General features: G+C 45.3%; 1 protein-coding gene across 2 annotated transcripts in view; it reads left to right on the forward strand.

Moving 5' to 3' along the window:
• Positions 1 to 21,766, forward strand: part of GCC2 (GRIP and coiled-coil domain containing 2) — a 155,542-nt gene that overhangs the window by 28,715 nt on the left and 105,061 nt on the right. For both annotated transcript variants that reach the window (XM_038759937.1, XM_038759938.1), the window contains exon 5: positions 2,860 to 2,964. In XM_038759937.1, the coding sequence (XP_038615865.1) occupies positions 2,860 to 2,964 (105 nt within the window). The remainder of the gene's footprint in view (positions 1 to 2,859; positions 2,965 to 21,766) is intronic.

Below are 21,766 nucleotides of genomic sequence, written 5' to 3' on the forward strand. Positions count from 1 at the left end.
AAAGGCGATCGGATATGTGCTGTGAGAATGGAATCAATCAATCAATCAGTCGTGTTTATTGAGCGCTTACTGTGTGCAGAGCGCTGTACTAAGCGCTTGGGAAGTACAAGCTGGCAACATCTAGAGACGGTCCCTACCCAATGCATAAAAATAAATTCTGGATATGTACATAGTCAATCAATCAATCGTATTTATTGAGTGCTTACTGTGTGCAGAGCACTGTACTAAGCGTTTGGGAGGTACTAGCTGGCAACATCTAGAGACGGTCCCTACCCAATGCATAAAAATAAATTCTGGATATGTACATAGTCAATCAATCAATCGTATTTATTGAGTGCTCACTGTGTGCAGAGCACTGTACTAAGCGCTTGGGAGGTACAAGTTGGCAACATCTAGAGACAGTCCCTACCCAACAGCGGGCTCACAGTCTAAAAGGGGGAGACAGAGAACAAAACCAAACATATGAACAAAATAAAATAAATAGAATAGATATGTACAAGTTAAATAAATAAATAAATAATAGAGTAATTCATTCATTCATTCAGTTGTAATAAATACGTACAAACATATATACATATATACAGGGAAGGATGAATGAAGGAGCAAGGAAGAGCAGCTCAAGAGGGAGTGGGGGAAGAGGAAAGGAAGGAGCAGTCAGGGAAGGCTTCCTGGAGGAGATGGGCCTTCAAGAGGTTTGAAGGTGGGGAGAGCATCATCATCATCATCATCAATCGTATTTATTGAGCGCTTACTATGTGCAGAGCACTGTACTAAGCGCTTGGGAAGTACAAATTGGCAACATATAGAGACAGTCCCTACCCAACAGTGGGCTCACAGAGCAGTCGTCTGTGTGATAAAAGGGGGGGCATTCCAGGCCAGAGGTAGGTTGTGGGCCAGAGGGCTGCAGTGCTCTGCACACAGTAAGCGCTCAATAAATACGATTGAATGAATGAATGAATGAGACGGGGGAGATGGAGGTACAATGGGAAGGTGAGCACCAGAGGAAGACTCCCAACTTATCCCGCCCCGAAGGGATCTCAGGCCAAAGAGACTCCGAAGCTTTAGAGGAGGCAACTGGACCCATGTTGATTGTTCAGTCAGTCCATCAGTGGGGTTTATCAATCAATCAATCAATCAATCGTATTTATTGAGCACTTACTGTGTGCAGAGCACTGTACTAAGCGCTTGGGAAGTACACGTTGGCAACATATAGAGACGGTCCCTACCCAACAGTGGGCTCGCAGTCTGGAAGAGGGCTTTATTGAGGGCTTACTGTGTGCAGAGCACTGTACTAAGCATGGACGGTACAACAGTTAGTAGACGTGTTTTCTGTCTCCCCTATAATAGTAATGGCATTTATTAAGCGCTTACTACGTGCAAAACACTGTTCTAAGCGCTGGGGAGGTTACAGGGTGATCGGGTTGTCCCCCGGGGGGCTCACAGTCTTCATCCCCATTTGACAGATGAGGGAACTGAGGCACAGAGAAGTGAAATAATAATGATAGCATTTATTAAGCGCTTACTATGTGCAAGGCACTGTTCTAAGCGCCAGGGAGGTTACAAGGTGATCAGGTTGTCCCACATGGGGCTCCTAGTCTTAATGCCCGTTTTACAGATGAGACAACTAAGGCACAGAGAAGTGAAATGACTTGCCCTAGGTCACACAGCAGGCAAGTGGCGGAGCCGGGATTTGAACCCATGACCTCTGACTCCATAGCCCGTGCTCTCTCCACTGAGCCACGCTGCTTCTCTCTAAAGTATAAGCGCATTATGGGCAGGAGACGTGCCTGCTAAGTCTGATAATAATAATAATTGTGGTATTTGTTAGGCATTTATTATGTTCCAGGCACCGTTCTAAGGGCTGGTGCCACTGTTGGGTAGGGACTGTCTCTATATGTTGCCAACTTGTACTTCCCAAGTGTTTAGTACAGTGCTCTGCACACAGTAAGCGCTCAATAAATATGATTGATGGTGTAGATACAGGATAATTGGGTTAGATGTTAGATGGATTAGATGTTAGAGAAGCAGCGTGGCTCAGTGGAAAGAGCCCGGGCTTTGGAGTCACAGGTCATGGGTTCAAATCCCGGCTCCACCACCTGTCAGCTGTGTGACTTTGGGCAAGTCACTTCACTTCTCTGGGCCTCAGTTACCTCATCTGGAAAATGGGGATGAAGACTGTGAGCCCCACGTGGAACAACCTGGTCACTTTGTAACCTCCCCAGCGCTTAGAACAATGCTTTGCACATAGTAAGCGCTTAGTAAATGCCATTATTATTATTATTATTATTATTATGTAGTCTCTGTCCCACATGGAGTTTGCAGTCTTAATCCCTATTTTACAGATGAGGTAACTGAGGCACAGAGAAGTGAAGCCACTTGCCCTAGGTCACACAGCAGACAAGTGGCAGAGCCGGGACTAGAACCCAGGTCCAGGCTCCATCCATTAGGTTACGCTGCTCTCCCAAAAGCTTTAGTATTGTGCTCTGCGCATAATAAATGCTCAATAAATGGGATTAATAATAATAATGATGGCATTTCTTAAGCGCTTACTATGTGCAAAGCACTGTTCTAAGCGCCGGGGTAGATGCAGGGTAATCAAGTTGTCCCACGTGGGGCTCACAGATTTCACCCCCATCTTCCAGATGAGGGAACTGAGGCCCAGAGAAGTGAAGTGACTTGCCCAGAGTCACCCAGCTGACAAGTGGCGGAGCCGGGATTGATGGATAATGAGCGTACAGCCTAGACAAACTGCATAGACGCCCCTGGGAACAGCCAGATATTTTTCCTGGTGTAGAAGCGACAACTTTATCAGAGCCGTGTGACCGGCGCCTATAAATGTTCCTTCATACCTTCAATCAGGTTCTCACCGAGCGGCTGGATGCCGTCCTTCTGGAAAAAGCGGAGAGCCAGCAACAGTGTATAACTCTAAAAAAAGAAAACGCTGAAATGAAGCAAGCTGCAAAGGTACGTCTGTGAGGTCATTCGCAAATTAGGGTTATTTCTCAGTAAAATAATTGCCTTTTCTGATTCCTCATACCTGCTGAATGGGAGCACAGTAGACAAAATTCCTCCCTTCGTTCATTCATTCATTCATTCATTCAGTCGTATTTATTGAGCGCTTACTGTGTGCAGAGCACTGGACTAAGCGCTTTGACAACATATAGAGACGGTCCCTACCTTCCTGAAATTATGTCCGGTCCAAGATAAATGGGTTCATATTGTGGGTGTTTGACCATTCAGTTTTAAAAAGCCTCACAGGCAGACAGGGTGGTTTATTACAAGCATCGGCAATGGGTTTTTTTCCAGTATGGTGCCAATAGAAAACCGGGCACGGGGAATGTCGGAACGCTCTGTGTCTCGGGTGCCGCGGAGTCAGGGATCTGGCGTCGTTTTTCCTGCTTTCTGAGCTCCCCTGCCGCCTCCCAAACTCACTTCGGGCTGTTCATACCTGCTGAATGGGAGCACAGTAGACAAAATTCCTCCCTTCCTGAAATTACGTCCGGTCCAAGATAAATGGGTTCATATTGTGGGTGTTTGACCATTCAGTTTTAAAAAGCCTCACAAAGCAGACAGGCTGGTTTATTACAAGCATCGGCAATGGTTTTTTTTCCAGTATGGTGCCAATAGAAAACCGGGCACGGGGAATGTCGGAATGCTCCGTGTCTCGGGTGCCGCGGCGTCAGGGATCTGGCATCATTTTTCCTATTCTCTGAGCTCCCCTGCCGCCTCCCAAACTCACTTCGGGCTGTTCATACCTGCTGAATGGGAGCGCAGTAGACAAAATTCCTCCCTTCCTGAAATTACGTCCGGTCCAAGATAAATGGGTTCATATTGTGGGTGTTTGACCATTCAGTTTTAAAAAGCCTCACAGGCAGACAGGGTGGTTTATTACAAGCATCGGCAATGGTTTTTTTTTCCAGTATGGTGCCAATAGAAAACTGGGCACGGGGAATGTCGGAACGCTCTGTGTCTCGGGTGCTGCAGCGTCAGGGATCTGGCGTCATTTTTGCCGCTCTCTGAGCTCCTCTGCCGACTCCCAAACTCACTTCGGGCTGTTCATACCTGCTGAATGGGAGCCCAGTAGACAAAATTCCTCCCTTCCTGAAATTATGTCCGGTCCAAGATAAATGGGTTCATATTGTGGGTGTATAACCATTCAGTTTTAAAAAGCCTCACAGGCAGACAGGGTGGTTTATTACAAGCATCAGCAATGGTTTTTTTTCAGTATGGTGCCAGTAGAAAACCGGGCCCGGGGAATGTCGGAAGGCTCTGTGTCTCGGGTGCCGCGGCGTCAGGGATCTGGCGTCGTTTTTCCTACTCTCTGAGCTCCCCTGCCGCCTCCCAAACTCACTTCGGGCTGTTCATACCTGCTGAATGGGAGCCCAGTAGACAAAATTCCTCCCTTCCTGAAATTATGTCCGGTCCAAGATAAATGGGTTCATATTGTGGGTGTTTGACCATTCAGTTTTAAAAAGCCTCACAGGCAGACAGGGTGGTTATTACAAGGATCGGCAATGGCTTTTTTTCAATATGGTGCCAATAGAAAACCGGGCACGGGGAATGTCGGAAGGCTCTGTGTCTCGGGTGCCGCGGCGTCAGGGATCTGGCGTCGTTTTTCCTACTCTCTGAGCTCCCCTGCCGCCTCCCAAAATCACTTCGGGCTGTTCATACCTGTTGAATGGGAGTGCAGTAGACAAAATTCCTCCCTTCCTGAAATTGCGTCCGGTCCTAGATAAATGGGTTCATATGTGGGTGTTTGACCATTCAGTTTTAAAAAGCCTCACAGGCAGACAGGGTGGTTATTACAAGGATCGGCAATGGCTTTTTTTCAATACGGTGCCAATAGAAAACCGGGCACGGGGAATGTCGGACCGCTCTGTGTCTCGGGTGCCGCGGCGTCAGGGATCTGGCGTCGTTTTTCCTACTCTCTGAGCTCCCCTGCTGCCTCCCAAAATCACTTCGGGCTGTTCATACCTGTTGAATGGGAGCGCAGTAGACAAAATTCCTCCCTTCCTGAAATTGCGTCCGGTCCTAGATAAATGGGTTCATATGTGGGTGTTTGACCATTCAGTTTTAAAAAGCCTCACAGGCAGACAGGGTGGTTTATTACAAGCATCGGCAATGGTTTTTTTTCCAGTATGGTGCCAATGGGAAACTGGGCACAGGGAACGTCGGAAGGCTCTGTGTCTCGGGTGCCGCGGCGTCAGGGATCTGGCGTCGTTTTTCTACTCTCTGAGCTCCCCTGCCGCCTCCCAAAATCACTTCGGGCTGTTCATACCTGTTGAATGGGAGCGCAGTAGACAAAATTCCTCCCTTCCTGAAATTGCGTCCGGTCCTAGATAAATGGGTTCATATGTGGGTGTTTGACCATTCAGTTTTAAAAAGCCTCAGAGGCAGACAGGGTGGTTTATTACAAGCATCGGCAATTGGTTTTTCTTCCAGTATGGTGCCAGTAGAAAACCGGGCACAGGGAATGTCGGAACGCTCCATGTCTCAGGTGCCGCATGTATAAATACATAAATATGATAGATATTTATGATAAATATAAATATGATAAATATAAATACATAAATATGATAAATCAATCATATTTATTGAGCGCTTACTGTGTGCAGAGCACTGTATTAAGCGCTTGGGAAGTACAAGTTGGCAACATATAGAGACGGTCCCTACCCGACAGTGGGCTCACAGTCTAGAAGGGGGAGACAGGCAACAAAACCAAACATATTAACAAAATAAAATAAATAGAATAAATATGTACAAGTGAAATAAATAGAGTAATAAATATGTACAAACATATATACATTTATACAGGTGCTGGGGGGAAGGGAAGGAGGTAAGATGGGGGGATGGAAAGGGGGAGAGGAAGGAAGGGGCTCAGTCTGGGAAGGCCTCCTGGAGGAGGTGAGCTCTCAGTAGGGCCTTTTCCTACTCTCTGAGCTCCCCTGCCGCCTCCCAAACTCACTTCGGGCTGTAGACTGTAAGCTTGCTGTGGGCAGGGAACGTGTCTACCAACTGCGTTGTTTTGGACTCTCCCAAGCGCTTAGTACAGTGCTCTGCGCACGGTAAGTACTCAGTAAATATGACTGATGGATTGATTGAGTCTCCTGTGGGCCTCAGAGGGAAGGACAGGAGAGTACACCCAGAGGTAATAATAATAATGATAATTGGGGTATTTGTTAAGCGCTTACTATGTGCCAGGCACTGTTCTAAGCTCTGGGGGTTTGTTAAGCGCTTACTATGTGCCAAGCACTGTTCTAAGCTCTGGGGTCGATCCAGAATAATCAGGTTGAACGCAGTCCCTGTCCCCCATGGGGCTCTCAGTCTTCATCCCCATTTTCCAGGTGGGGGAATTGAGGCCCAGAGACGTGAAGTGACGTGCCCGAGGTCACACAGCTAAGTGACAGAGCAGCGGCGTGGCTCAGTGGAAAGAGCCCGGGCTTTGGAGTCAGGGGGCATGGGTTCAAATCCCAGCTCCGCCAGTTGTCAGCTGGGTGACTTTGGGCAAGTCACTTCACTTCTCTGGGCCTCAGTTCCCTCAGCTGGAAAATGGGGATGAAGACTGTGAGCCCCCCCGTGGGACAACCTGATCACCTTGTGACCTCCCCAGTGCTTAGAACAGTGCTTTGCACATCGTAAGTGCTTAATAAATACCGTTTAAAATAAAAGTGGCGGAACCGGGATTAGAACCCAGGACAGGCCCCCGTGCTCAGCCCAGTAGGCTGCTCTGCTTTTGATCTGTCGGGCAGAAATGAAAATTGGACTTGGAGTCGACCTTTCCTTGGTCCTCAGATTGTCTACTAATTAATAATAATAATAATAATAATAATAATAATAATGGCATTTGTTAAGCAGTTATTATGAGCAAAGCACTGTTCTAAGCACTGGGGGGATACAAGGTGATCAGGTTGTCCCACAGTTTTAATCCCCATTTTACAGATGAGGGAACTGAGGCCCAGAGAAGTGAAGTGACTTGCTCAGAGTCACACAGCTGACAGTGGATGGAGCTGGGATTTGAACCCATGACCTCTGGCTCCAAAGCCCGGGCTCTTCCCAATGAGCCACGCTGCTTCTCTAGCGGCAGTTTCACTAATTAATCTAATTAGTGCCTGTGTGTGCAGGCCACTGTATTAAGTGCTCGGGAGCAGACGGTAGAATTAATAGAATTAGTAATAATGATAACAGTAATTATGGTGTTTGTTAAATGCTTACTATGTGCCAGGCTGGAGTGGATACAAGCAAAGCAGGTTGGACACAGTCCCTGTCCCACATGAGGCTCGCAGTCTTACTCCCCATTTTACAGATGAGATAACTGAGGCCCAGGGAAGTGAAATAATAATAATAATAATAATAATAATAATAATGGGATTTATTACACACTATGTGCAAAGCACTGTTCTAAGCGCTGGGGGAGATACAAGGCGATCAGGTTGTCCCACGGGGGGCTCTCAGTCTTAATCCCCATTTTAAAGATGAGGTAACTGAGGCACAGAGAAGTGAAGTGACTTGCCCAAAGTCACACAGCTGACAAGTGGCGGAGCTGGGATTTGAACCCATGACCTCCGGCTCCAAAGCCCGGGCTCTTCCCACTGAGCCACGCTGCTTCTCTAGCAGCAGCTTCACTAATCTGATTAGTGCCTGGTGTGTGCGGGCCACTGTACTAAGTGCTCGGGAGCAAACGGTAGAATTAATAGAATTAGTAACAATGATAACAATAATTATGGTGTTTGTTAAATGCTTACAGTGTGCCAGGCTGGAGTGGATACAAGCGAATCGGGTTGGACACAGTCTCTGTCCCACATGAGGCTCACAGTCTTACTCCCCATTTTACAGATGAGATAACTGAGGCACAGGGAAGTGAAATAATAATAATAATGGCATTTATTAAGTGCTTACTATGTGCAAAGCACTCTTCTAAGCACTGGGGGAGATACAAGGCGATCAGGTTGTCCCATGGGGAGCTCTCAGTCTTAATCCCCATTTTAAAGATGAGGGAACTGAGGCCCAGAGAAGTGAAGTGACTTGCCCAAAGTCACACAGCTGACAAGTGGCGGAGCCGGGATTTGAACCCATGACCTCTGGCTCCAAAGCCTGGGCTCTTCCCACTGAGCCACGCTGCTTCTCTAGCAGCAGCTTCACTAATCTGATTAGTGCCTGGTGTGTGCAGGCCACTGTACTAAGTGCTCGGGAGCAAACGGTAGAATTAATAGAATTAGTAATAATGATAACAATAATTGTGGTGTTTGTTAAATGCTTACAGTGTGCCAGGTTGGAGTGGGTACAAGCGAATGGGGTTGGACACAGTCCCTGTCCCACATGAGGCTCACAGTCTTACTCCCCATTTTACAAATGAGATAACTGAGGCACAGGGAAGTGAAATAATAATAATAATAATAATAATAATAATAATAATAATAATAATGGCATTTATTAAGTGCTTACTATGTGCAAAGCACTGTTCTAAGCACTGGGGGAGATAAAAGGCGATCAGGTTGTCCCATGAGGAGCTCTCAGTCTTAATCCCCATTTTCCAGATGAGGTCACTGAGGCCCAGAGAAGTGAAGTGACTTGCCCAAAGTCACACAGCTGACAAGTGGCGGAGCCGAGATTTGAACCCATGACCTCTGACTCCAAAGCCCGGGCTCTTCCCACTGAGCCCCGCTACTTCTCTAGCAGCAGCTTCACTAATCTAATTAGTGCCTGGTGTGTGCAGGCCACTGTACTAAGTGTTTGGGAGCATATGGTAGAATTAATAGAATTAGTAATAATGATAACAGTAATTATGGTGTTTGTTAAATGCTTACTATGTGCCAGGCTGGAGTGGATACAAGCGAATCGGATTGGACACAGTCCCTGTCCCACATGAGGCTCACAGTCTTATTCCCCATTTTACAGATGAGATAACTGAGGCACAGGGAAGTGAAATAATAATAATAATAATAATAATAATAATAATGGCATTTATTAAGTGCTTACTACATGCAAAGCACTGTTCTAAGCGCTGGGGGAGATACAAGGCGATCAGGTTGTCCCACGGGGGGCTCACAGTCTTAATCCCCATTTTCCAGATGAGGTAACTGAGGCCCAGAGAAGTGAAGTGACTTGCCCAGAGTCACACAGCTGACAGGTGGCGGGGCTGGGATTTGAACCCGTGACCTCTGGCCCCAAAGCCCAGGCTTTTTCCACTGAGCCACGAAATCAATCAATCAATCAGTCATATTTATTGAGCGCTTACTGTGTGCAGAGCACTGTACTAAGCGCTTGGGAAGTACAAGTTGGCAACATAAAGAGACGGTCCCTACCCAACAGCGGGCTCACAGTCTAGAAAGGGGAGACAGACCACAAAACCAAACATATTAACAAAATACAATTTTTTTGCACCATTCAGTCATTCAGTTGTGTTTAATTTAATGGTGTTTAATTGTGTCAATTGTGAAATGACTTGCCTAAGGTCACACAGCAGACAAGAGGGAGAGCCAGGGTTAGAACCCATGTCCTTCAGACTCCCGGGCCCATGGTCCATCCACCACGCCGTGCTGCCGCGCTAATGTGAGCCCGCTGTTGGGTAGGGACCGTCTCTATGTGTTGCCGACTTGGACTTCCCAAGCGCTTAGTACAGTGCTCTGCACACAGTAAGTGCTCAATAAATACGGTTGAAGGAATGAATAATGATTGTGGTATTTGTTATGCCCTTACTGGGCGTCAAACACTAATGGCTAAGGTTGATTACCAGATAATTAGGTCGGGTACGGTCCCTGCCCGACAAGGGGGTCACAGTCTAAGTCGGAGGGAGAACAGGCATCTGATCCCCATTTTACAGGTGAGAAAACTGAGAAACGGAGGTGTTAAGTGGCTTCTCCCCTGTCTAACGGAAGGGGAGACCTACACTTGAAGTCAGAAGGTAAAGAAGGTTCGTGTAACATGGTAATCAATCAATCAATCAATTGTATTTATTGAGCGCTTACTGTTTGCAGAGCACTGTACTAAGCGCTTGGGAAGTACAAGTTGGCAACATATAGAGACGGTCCCTACCCAACAGTGGGCTCACAGTCTAGAAGGGAGTGGTAGTGCTTCTATCAATCAATCAGTTAATCAATCGTATTGAGCGCTTACTGTGTGCAGAGCACTGTACTAAGCGCTTGGGAAGGACAAGTTGGCAACATATAGAGACGGTCCCTACCCAACAGTGGGCTCACAGTCTAAAAGTCTTCTACAGTCTTCTATAGCCTTCACAGTCTTCTATAATGGAATATATAACATATGAGCTTAGTACAGTGCTCTGCACACAGTAAGCGCTCAATAAATACGAGTGAATGAATGAATGGGTTCTAATCGCAGCTCTGCCACTTGCCAGCTGTGTGACTTTGGGCAGGTCACTTGACTTTTCTGTGCCTCAGTTGCCTCATCCGTAGAATGGGGATTGGGACTGTGGGCCCCCCGTGGGACAACCTGATCACCTTGTGTCTCCCCCAGCACTTGGAACAGTGCTTTGCACATAGTAAGCGCTTAACAAATACTATCATTATTATTATTATTATATCGCTATAATTCTTTTTATTCTGACAGTTTTGACACCTGTCCACATCTCCATGTTTTGTTTTGTTGTCTGTCTCCCCCTTCTAGACTGTGAGCCCACTGTTGGGTAGGGACCGTCTCTAGATGTTCCCAACTTGTACTCCCCAAGCGCTCAGTACAGTGCTCTGCACACAGTAAGCGCTCAATAAATACAATTGAAGGAATGAATAATGATTGTGGTATTTGTTATGCCCTTACTGGGGGTCAAACACTAATGGGTAAGGTTGATTACCAGATAATTAGGTCGGGTACGGTCCCTGCCCGACAAGGGGGTCACAGTCTAAGTCGGAGGGAGAACAGGCATCTAATCCCCATTTTACAGGTGAGGAAACTGAGAAACGGAGATGTTGAGTGGCTGCTCCCCCGTCTAACGCAAGGGGAGACCTACACTTGAAGTCAGAAGGTGAAGGAGGTTCGTGTACGTGGTAATCAATCAATCAATCGTATTTATTGAGCGCTTACTGTGTGCAGAGCACTGTACTAAGCGCTTGGGAAGTACAAGTTGGCAACATATAGAGACAGTCCATACCCAACAGTGGGCTCACAGTCTAGAAGGGAGTGGTAGTGCTTCTATCAATCAATCAATCAATCAGTCGATCGTATTGAGCGCTTACTGTGTGCAGAGCACTGTACTAAGCGCTTGGGAAGTACAAGTTGGCAACATATAGAGACAGTCCCTACCCAACAGTGGGCTCACAGTCTAAAAGTCTTTTATAGTCTTCTATAGTCTTCAGTCTTCTATAACGGAATATGTAAGATATGAGCTTAGTACAGTGCTCTGCACACAGTAAGCGCTCAATAAATATGACTGAATGAAAGTGCTAAGGGAAGATGTGAGCAGCCAAGGATTTACCACAGTGGAAAGAGCCCAGGCTTTGGAGTCAGAGGTCATGGGTTCAAATCCCGGCTCCTCCAACTGTCAGCTATGTGACTTTAGGCCAGTCACTTCAGTTCTCTGGGCCTCAGTTCCCTCATCTGTAAAATGGGGATTAAGACTGTGAGCCCCCTGAGGGACAACCTGATAATAATAATAATGATAATGGCATTTATTAAGCGCTTACTATGTGCAAAGCACTGTTCTAAGCGCTGGGGCAGTTACAAGGTGATCAGGTTGTAACCTCCCCAGCGCTTAGAGCAGTGCTTTGCACATAGTAAGCGCTTAATAAGTGCCATCATTATTGTTATAATTATTACTAAGTGCAGAAGGGTTGAAGCAGCAGGGAGATTATTATCAGGTGCCCATTATTATTATTATTATTATTATTATTATTATTATTATTATGATTACCAGGTGCAGAAAGATTGAAGCAGCAGGGAGATCCAAAATGAATCAGGGGAGCCCTCCTGGAGAAGGTGTGATAGCAGCGTGGCTCAGTGGAAAGAGCCCGGGCTTTGGAGTCAGAGGTCAGGGGTTCAAATCCCGACTCCGCCCATTGTCAGCTGTGTGGCCTTGGGCAAGTCACTTAACTTCTCTGTGCCGCAGTTACCTCATCTGTAAAATGGGGATTAAAACTGTAAGCCTCCTGTGGGACAACCTGATCACCTTGTAGCCTCCCCAGCGCTTAGAACAGTGCTTGGCACATAGTAAGCCCTTAACAAATATCATTATTATTATTATTATTATTATTATTATCATTATTATTATTATTATTATTTCTGAAGAGGTTTTAAAATGAAGGAGCCCTGCGTTCTGTCAAGTTTGAAGGTGGTGGGAATCCCAGGCAGGGAGAAGGGCTGGACAAGAACAACAAGGTCCAGGGAATAGATTGGCTTGAGAGGAACACGGAGCGCAAGCTTGGTAAATAATCGGGAGGATGGAGTGGATAAGTAGGAAAGAGCCCATTTGCTGCCTCAGAGCCAGCGTTGAGAAATTTCCACTTGACGCGGAGGGGAATGAGTAATCCTTGGAGATTTTGAGGAGGGGAGAGACGTGTCGAAGGACATTTTAGGAAAATGACGGGCTGGAGAAGATGGAGAGATTCGGAGGCTGAGGCAGTAGTCATGGCAGGATATAATAAGAGCTTGGAGCGACACGATAGCCGTCTGGATCAGTAAGGCAATGGGATTCAGTGAGCGCCTTGTGCAGAGCGCCGTACTAAGCGCTCGGGAGGGTGCGTTACGACGGAATTAGCGGACATGTCCATAGGGTGGTGCGGGAGGGGCGGATTCTAGCGATGCTGTGGAGGAAAAATCAACAGACTTTGGTGGCAGGCCGAACGTGGTGGGTTACAGGGTCGTCAGGTTGTTCCACGGGGGGCTCACAGCCTTCATCCCCATTTGATAGATGAGGGCACCGAGGCCCAGAGAAGTTAAGTGACTTAGCAATAATAATAATAATAATGGCATTTATTAAGCGCTTACTATGTGCAAAGCGCTGTTCTAAGCGCTGGGGAGGTTACAAGGTCGTCAGGTTGTTCCATGGGCTCACAGCCTTCATCCCCATTTAATAGATGAGGGCACCGAGGCCCAGAGAAGTTAAGTGACTTAACAATAATAATAATGGCATTTATTAAGCGCTTACTACATGCAAAGCCCTGTTCTAAGCGCTGGGGAGGTTACAAGGTCGTCAGGTTGTTCCATGGGCTCACAGCCTTCATCCCCATTTAATAGATGAGGGCACTGAGGCCCAGAGAAGTTAAGTGACTTAATAATAATAATAATAATAATGATGGCATTTATTAAGCGCTTACTACGTGCAAAGCACTGTTCTAAGCGCTGGGGAGGTTACAAGGTTGTCAGGTTGTTCCATGGGCTCACAGCCTTCATCCCCATTTAATAGATGAGGGCACCGAGGCCCAGAGAAGTTAAGTGACTTAATAATAATAATAATAATGATGGCATTTATTAAGCGCTTACTATGTGCAAAGCACCGTTCTAAGCGCTGGGGAGGTTATAAGGTGATCAGGTTGTCCCAAGGGGGGCTCACAGCCTTCATCCCCGTTTTATAGATGAGGGACCTGAGGCCCAGAGAGGTGACTTGCCCCAAGTCGCACAGCCGACAATTGGCGGAGCCGGGATTTGAACCCATGACCTCCGACTCCAAAGCCCGGGCTCTTTCCACTGAGCCCCGCCGCTTCTCTTAGTGAATCAAATGACAGAGGTGGACATCAGGGCTGTGGGGCTGGGACAGGGAGAAATCCATTTCTAGACTGTGAGCCCACTGTTGGGGAGGGACCGCCTCTAGATGTTGCCAACTTGTACTTGTATTTCCCAAGCGCTTAGTACAGTGCTGTGCACACAGTAAGCGCTCAATAAATGCGATTGAATGAATGAATGGAGAGGGAGGAGTCGCGGAGAATGCCCTGAGGAAAAGGGAGGGTGTTGTCAGCTGGGAAGGGAAAATGAACCGGAGGAGAAGATTTGGGAGGAAAGGTGAGTTTTTGACAAAAGTGGAGTGGGCACTCCATACTCTCTCACTGAAAGCAGAGTGACTTCTTTAGCAGACCTGTGGCGGTCAGGTGACCGTCACTGAAAAATCAAGATCAATCAATCAGTGGTATTTATTGAGCGCTTACTGTGTGCAGAGCACTGTACTAAGCGCTTGGGAAGTGCAAGTTGGCAACATATAGAGACAGTCCCCTACCCGACAGTGGGCTCACAGTCTGTACTCCAGAAGGGTCAAAGGCAGCTCCAGAGGAAACGCCTCAATTTTTAAATTGGGCTTTAAATAATTCACCCAGAAAGAGCAAAAGACAGAATGAACAACTGTTTATCATCATCAATCGTATTTATTGAGCACTTACTGTGTGCAGAGCACTGTAGTAAGCGCTTGGGAAGTACAAGTTGGCAACATATAGAGATGGTCCCCTGCCCAACAGTGGGCTCACAGTCTCTACTCCAGAAGGGTCAAAGGCAGCTCCAGAGGAAACGCCTCAATTTTTAAATTGGGCTTTAAATAATTCGCCCAGAAAGAGCAAAAGACAGAATGAACAACTGTTTATCATCATCAATCGTATTTATTGAGCACTTACTGTGTGCAGAGCACTGTACTAAGCGCTTGGGAAGTGCAAGTTGGCAACATATAGAGACAGTCCCCTACCCGACAGTGGGCTCACAGTCTGTACTCCAGAAGGGTCAAAGGCAGCTCCAGAGGAAACGCCTCAATTTTTAAATTGGGCTTTACATAATTCGCCCAGAAAGAGCAAAAGACAGAATGAACAACTGTTTATCATCATCAGTCGTATTTATTGAGCGCTTACTGTGTGCAGAGCACTGTAGTAAGCGCTTGGGAAGTACAAGTTGGCAATATATAGAGACGGTCCCCTGCCCAACAGTGGGCTCACAGTCTCTACTCCAGAAGGGTCAAAGGCAGCTCCAGAGGAAACGCCTCAATTTTTAAATTGGGCTTTACATAATTCGCCCAGAAAGAGCAAAAGACAGAATGAACAACTGTTTATCATCATCAATCGTATTTATTGAGGGCTTGCTGTGTGCAGAGCACTGTACTGAGCGCTTGGGAAGGACAAGTTGGCAACATATAGAGACGGTCCCTACGCAACAGTGGGCTCACAGTCTCTACTCCAGAAGGGTCAAAGGCAGCTCCAGAGGAAACGCCTCAATTTTTAAATTGGGCTTTACATAATTCGCCCAGAAAGAGCAAAAGACAGAATGAACAACTGTTTGTCATCATCAATCGTATTTATTGAGCGCTTGCTGTGTGCAGAGCACTGTACTAAGTGCTTGGGAAGGACAAGTTGGCAAATATAGAGACAGTCCCCTACCCGACAGTGGGCTCACAGTCTCTACTCCAGAAGGTCAAAGGCAGCTCCAGAGGAAACTCCTCAATTTTTAAATTGGGCTTTAAACAATTCGCCCAGAAAGAGCAAAAGACAGAATGAACAACTGTTTATCATCATCAATTGTATTTATTGAGCACTTACTGTGTGCAGAGCACTGTAGTAAGCGCTTGGGAAGTACAAGTTGGCAACATATAGAGACGGTCCCTACCCAACAGTGGGCTCACAGTCTAAAAGCAAATGACTTTGTAGGGTTACTGGGCAATCTCAGGACAAAACACGTATTTCATCGTAAAGAAAGGTTGTGGACTCACTTTCAAAACATCCGGCTGGAGACCCGAGTAAGATAGCGAGTCTCAGGGTGTACGTCAGTCTCCCAGAATCGAAGCTACACTCCCTACAGTGTATGGCTCAGTGGAAAGAGCCCGGGCTTGGGAGTCCGAGGTCATGGGTTCAAATCCCGGCTCCGCCAATTGTCAGCCGTGTGACTTCGAGCAAGTCACTTCACTTCCCTGGGCCTCAGGTACCTCATCTGTAAAGTGGGGATTAAGACTGTGAGCCCCACAGGGGACAACCTGATCACCTTGTATCCCCCCCCAGCATTAGAACAGTGCTTTGCCATAGTAAGTGCTTAACCAATCAATCAATCAATCAATCGTATTTATTGAGCGCTTACTGTGTGCAGAGCACTGTACTAAGTGCTTGGGTAGTACAAGTTGGCAACATATAGAGACAGTCCCTACCCAACGGTGGGCTCACAGTCTAAAAGGGGGAATGCCCCTGCCATCATTATTATTATTATTATTATATAGCTGTGTATATAGCTATAACTCTATTCTGAAGGCATTGACACCTGTCCACATGTTTTGTTTTGCTGTCTGTCTCCCCCTTCTAGACTGTGAGCCCATTGTTGGGTAGGGACCGTCTCTATATGTTGCCGATTTGTACTTCTCAAGCGCTTAGTGCTCTGCACACAGTAAGCGCTCAATAAATATGATTGAATGAATGAATGATAGCGCAGGAAGGGAGAGAAGGGGAGGGGGTAGCAGACCATGCCCGTTGTTGGGTAGGGACCGTCTCTATACGTTGCCAACTTGTACTTCCCAAGCGCTTAGTACAGCGCTCAGCACATAGTAAGCGCTCAATAAATACGATTGAATGAATGTCCACTTGTTCAAATTCAACGCTTGAGGACCTTGTCATGATTAGCCAAGTAAGCCTGCCTTGTTGTATCTTTCTTTGGCTTAGGTGACAGTGGAGATGCCTGATTTTCGTTAAGTTGTGGTGGTACTTTGAAGGAGGATGGGAATAATTGTGGTTGTGAGTGTATACATTGTAAGAAATTGTGGCCTAGTGGATAGAGCCCAGGTGTGAGAGTCAGAAGGACCTGGGTTCAAATCCCAGCTCCGCCACTTGCCTGCCGTGTGATCCTGAGCAAGTCCCTTCACTTCTTTGGGCCTCCTCATCAATCGTATCTATTGAGCGCTTACTATGTGCAGAGCACTGTACTGAGCGCTTGGGAAGTACAAATTGGCAACATCTAGAGACGGTCCCTACCCAACAGTGGGCTCACAGTCTAAAAGGGGGAGACAGAGAACAAAACCAAACATACTAACAAAATAAAATAAATAGGATAGATATGTACAAGTAAAATAAATAAATAAATAAATAGAGTAATAAATCTGTACAAACATATATACATATATACAGGTGCTGTGGGGAAGGGAAGGAGGTAAGATGGGGGGGATGGAGAGGGGGACGAGGGAGAAAGGAAGGAAGGGGCTCATCTGTAAAATGAGGATTAAGACTGTGAACCCCATGTGGTACATGGACTGAATCCAACCAGCTTATCTTGTATCTACCCAAGCGCTTGGCACAGTAGCTGGCACATAGTAAGCGCTTAACAAATGCCATACATACGCATATATATATATATATATATATTTTACGTACACACAGATCAGTAGCAGTCCCTCAGTGTAAGAGGGAGGGAGAGTGGGCATTTTATTCCCATTTTACAGATGAGTAACTGAGGCACAGAGAAGTTAAGTGACTTGGCCTAAAATTGCCTGGCAGGGAAGTGGCAGAGCTGGGATAAAAATCAGGTCCTCTAACTCAATCAATCAATCAGCCGTATTTATTGAGCGCTTACTGTGTGCAGAGCAGGCCAATGCTAGCCCCACTTAGGAGTTTCTCATATTGCCCTTTGAAAGAATCCTAAAAAGCAGCGTCTTGGTCGCTAGGTCAGCGGCAGATATGAAGCATCTTTTTTGGTAATTTTCTTTTTTTATGATCTTCGTTAAGAACTTACTATGTGCCAGGCACTGTGCTTAGCTCTGGGGTAGATACAAGAGCATCAGATCGGACCCACAGTCCCTGTCCCACATCATCTTAATCATTCATTCACCTGTATATATGTATATATGTTTGTATGGATTTATTACTCTATTTTATTTGTACATACTTATTCTATTTATTTTATTTTGTTAATATGTTTTGTTTGGTTCTCTGTCTCCCCCTTCAAAACTGTGAGCCCACTGTACATATGTGTTACTCTATTTATTTATTTATTTTACTTGTACATATCTATTCTATTTATTTTATTTTGTTAGTATGTTTGGCTTTGTTCTCTGTCTCCCCCCTTTAGACTGTGAGCCCACTGTTGGGTAGGGACCGGCTCTATATGTTGCCAATTTGTACTTCCCAAGCGCTTAGTCCAGTGCTCTGCACACAGTAAGCGCTCAATAAATACGATTGATGATGATGATGATGATTCATTCATTCGTTCGACCGTTTTTATTGAGCGCTTACTGTGTGCCGAGCACTGTATCATTCATTCATTCATTCAATCGGATTTATTGAGCACTTACTGTGTGCCGAGCACTGTACTGAGCGCTTGGGAAGTACAAGTTGGCAACATATAGAGACAGTCCCTACCCAACAGTGGGCTCAATCCCCACTTAAGGATGAGGTAACTGAAACCCAGGGAAATTCAGTGACTTGCCTAAGGTCACACAGCAGACAAGTTTGTACATATTTATTACTCTATTTATTTATTTTACTTGTACATATCTATTCTATTTATTTTATTTTGTTAGTATGTTTGGCTTTGTTCTCTGTCTCCCCCTTTTAGACTGTGAGCCCACTGTTGGGTAGGGACTGTCTCTATATGTTGCCAACTTGTACTTCCCAAGCGCTTAGTACAGTGCTCTGCACACAGTAAGCGCTCAATAAATACGATCGATGATGATGATGATGATTCATTCATTCGTTCAATCGTTTTTATTGAGCGCTTACTCTGTGCCAAGCACTGTATCATTCATTCATTCATTCAATCGGATTTATTGAGCGCTTACTGTGTGCCGAGCACTGTACTGAGCGCTTGGGAAGTCCAAGTTGGCAACATATAGAGACGGTCCCTACCCAACAGTGGGCTCAGTCCCCACTTAAGGATGAGGTAACTGAAACCCAGGGAAATTCAGTGACTTGCCTAAGGTCACACAGCAGACAAGTTTGTACATATTTATTACTCTATTTATTTATTTTACTTGTACATATCTATTCTATTTATTTTATTTTGTTAGTATGTTTGGCTTTGTTCTCTGTCTCCCCCTTTTAGACTGTGAGCCCACTGTTGGGTAGGGACTGTCTCTATATGTTGCCAACTTGTACTTCCCAAGCGCTTAGTACAGTGCTCTGCACACAGTAAGCGCTCAATAAATACGATCGATGATGATGATGATGATTCATTCATTCGTTCAATCGTTTTTATTGAGCGCTTACTCTGTGCCAAGCACTGTATCATTCATTCATTCATTCAATCGGATTTATTGAGCGCTTACTGTGTGCCGAGCACTGTACTGAGCGCTTGGGAAGTCCAAGTTGGCAACATATAGAGACGGTCCCTACCCAACAGTGGGCTCAATCCCCACTTAAGGATGAGGTAACTGAAACCCAGGGAAATTCAGTGACTTGCCTAAGGTCACACAGCAGACAAGTTTGTACATATTTATGACTCTATTTATATATTTATTTATTTTACTTGTACATATCTATTCTATTTATTTTATTTTGTTAGTATGTTTGGTTTTGTTCTCTGTCTCCCCCTTTTAAACTGTGAGCCCACTGTTGGGTAGGGACTGTCTCTATATGTTGCCAACTTGTACTTCCAAGCGCTTAGTACAGTGCTCTGCACACAGTAAGTGCTCAATAAATACGATTGATGATGATGATGATGATTCATTCATTCGTTCGACCGTTTTTATTGAGCGCTTACTGTGTGCCGAGCACTGTATCATTCATTCATTCATTCAATCGGATTTATTGAGCACTCACTGTGTGCCGAGCACTGTACTGAGCGCTTGGGAAGTCCAAGTTGGCAACATATAGAGACGGTCCCTACCCAACAGTGGGCTCAATCCCCACTTAAGGATGAGGTAACTGAAACCCAGGGAAATTCAGTGACTTGCCTAAGGTCACACAGCAGACAAGTTTGTACATATTTATGACTCTATTTATATATTTATTTATTTTACTTGTACATATCTATTCTATTTATTTTATTTTGTTTGGTTTTGTTCTCTGTCTCCCCCTTTTAAACTGTGAGCCCACTATTGGGTAGGGACTGTCTCTATATGTTGCCAACTTGTACTTCCCAAGCGCTTAGTACAGTGCTCTGCACACAGTAAGCGCTCAATAAATACGATCAATGATGATGATGATGATGAAGTGGCACGACCAAAAAGGGGTCTATATTGGGGGCGGCGATGTGAGGTGAGGGAGATTTCCGGAAGATTTTCTAAACTTGGCTTGACAAGACAGCTCAAGAATCACACTAATGGAAAGAAAGAGAGGGGGTTAAGACCGTGAGCCCCACGTGGGACAACCCGATTACCTTGTATTCATTCATTCAGTCGTATTTATTGATTGCGTACTGTGTGCAGAGCACTGTACTGAGCGCTTGGGACGTTGGCAACATGTAGAGACGGTCCCTACCCAACCACGGACTCACAGTCTAGAAGCGGGAGACAGACAACAAAATAAACCACGCACTGGCTCTCGAGCTAAGTACCCAGATTCTTCTGCGATCTTTCATCATCATCATCAATCGTATTTATTGAGCGCTTACTATGTGCAGAGCACTGTACTAAGCGCTTGGGAAGTACAAATTGGCAACATATAGAGACAGTCCCTACCCAGCAGTGGGCTCACAGTCTATCATTCTTGACACTGAAGGAGTCCATAAGTGTGAGGGAAGAGCTTTTTTTTGTAGATATTCCATTACCTCACGTCTTGATGATGATGATGATAATGGCATTTATTAAGCGCTTACTATGTGCAAAGCACTGTTCTAAGCACTGGGGAGGTTACAAGGTGATCAGGTTGTCCCACGGGGGGCTCACAGTCTTCATCCCCATTTTCCAAATGAGGGAACTGAGGCCCAGAGAAGTGAAGTGACTTGCCCAAAGTCACACAGCTGACAAGTGGCAGAGCCGGGATTGGAACCCGTCTTGTTTGTAAAATCTCAACTTCATAATATGGAATCTGCACAGATTCATACCCAAGTAATTGAAGATGTCTCTGTTTAATGGCTCCTTTTCCTATTAAATTTTGGCTATTGAAACAAAATCTCTTTGGACCATCAGTACAAAGAGCTATTCTTTTATGCACTTCATCATATCCTGAAACTGGTAATATGATTCCTTCTTCATTAAGTTTAAGCTCAACATCTATTGTGTAACAGTACCTCAGGACTGTGCTTGGCACATAATATTAACAAATACCATCATTATTATTATTATTGTTGTTATGGAGTGAGAAAACAAAAGAAATGCATAGGATATTGTGCCTTGGTGTGATATCAGTGCTTAGAATGGAGCTTGGCACATAGTAAGCTCTTAAGAAATAATAATAATAATAATAATAATGGCATTTATTAAGCACTTACTATGTGCAAAGCACTGTTCTAAGTAATAGTAATGATGGCATTTATTAAGTGCTTACTATGTGCAAAGCACTGTTCTAAGCGCTGGGGAAGTTACAAGGTGATCAGGTTGTCCCATGGGGGGCTCACAGTCTTAATCCCCATTTTACAGATGAGGCAACTGAGGCCCTGAGAAGTTAAGTGACTTGCCCAAAGTCACACAGCTGACAATCGGAGGGGCCGGGATTTGAACCCATGACCTCAGACTCCAGAGCCCGTGCTCTTTCCACTGAGCCACGCTGCTTCTAAATACCATTATTATTATTATTACTATTATTATTATTATGGAGTGAGAAACCTGATGACCTTGTATCTCCCCCAGCACCTGGAACAGTGCTTGACACATAGTATTAACAAATGCCATCATTATTATTATTATTATTATTATTATTATTATTATTATTATTATTAGCATTATTATGAAGTGAGAAAACAAAATAAATGCATAGGATATTGTGTCTTGCTGTGATAT

The sequence above is a fragment of the Tachyglossus aculeatus genome, chromosome 2, assembly GCF_015852505.1.
Source record: "Tachyglossus aculeatus isolate mTacAcu1 chromosome 2, mTacAcu1.pri, whole genome shotgun sequence".
NCBI classification, from domain to species: Eukaryota; Metazoa; Chordata; class Mammalia; order Monotremata; family Tachyglossidae; genus Tachyglossus; species Tachyglossus aculeatus.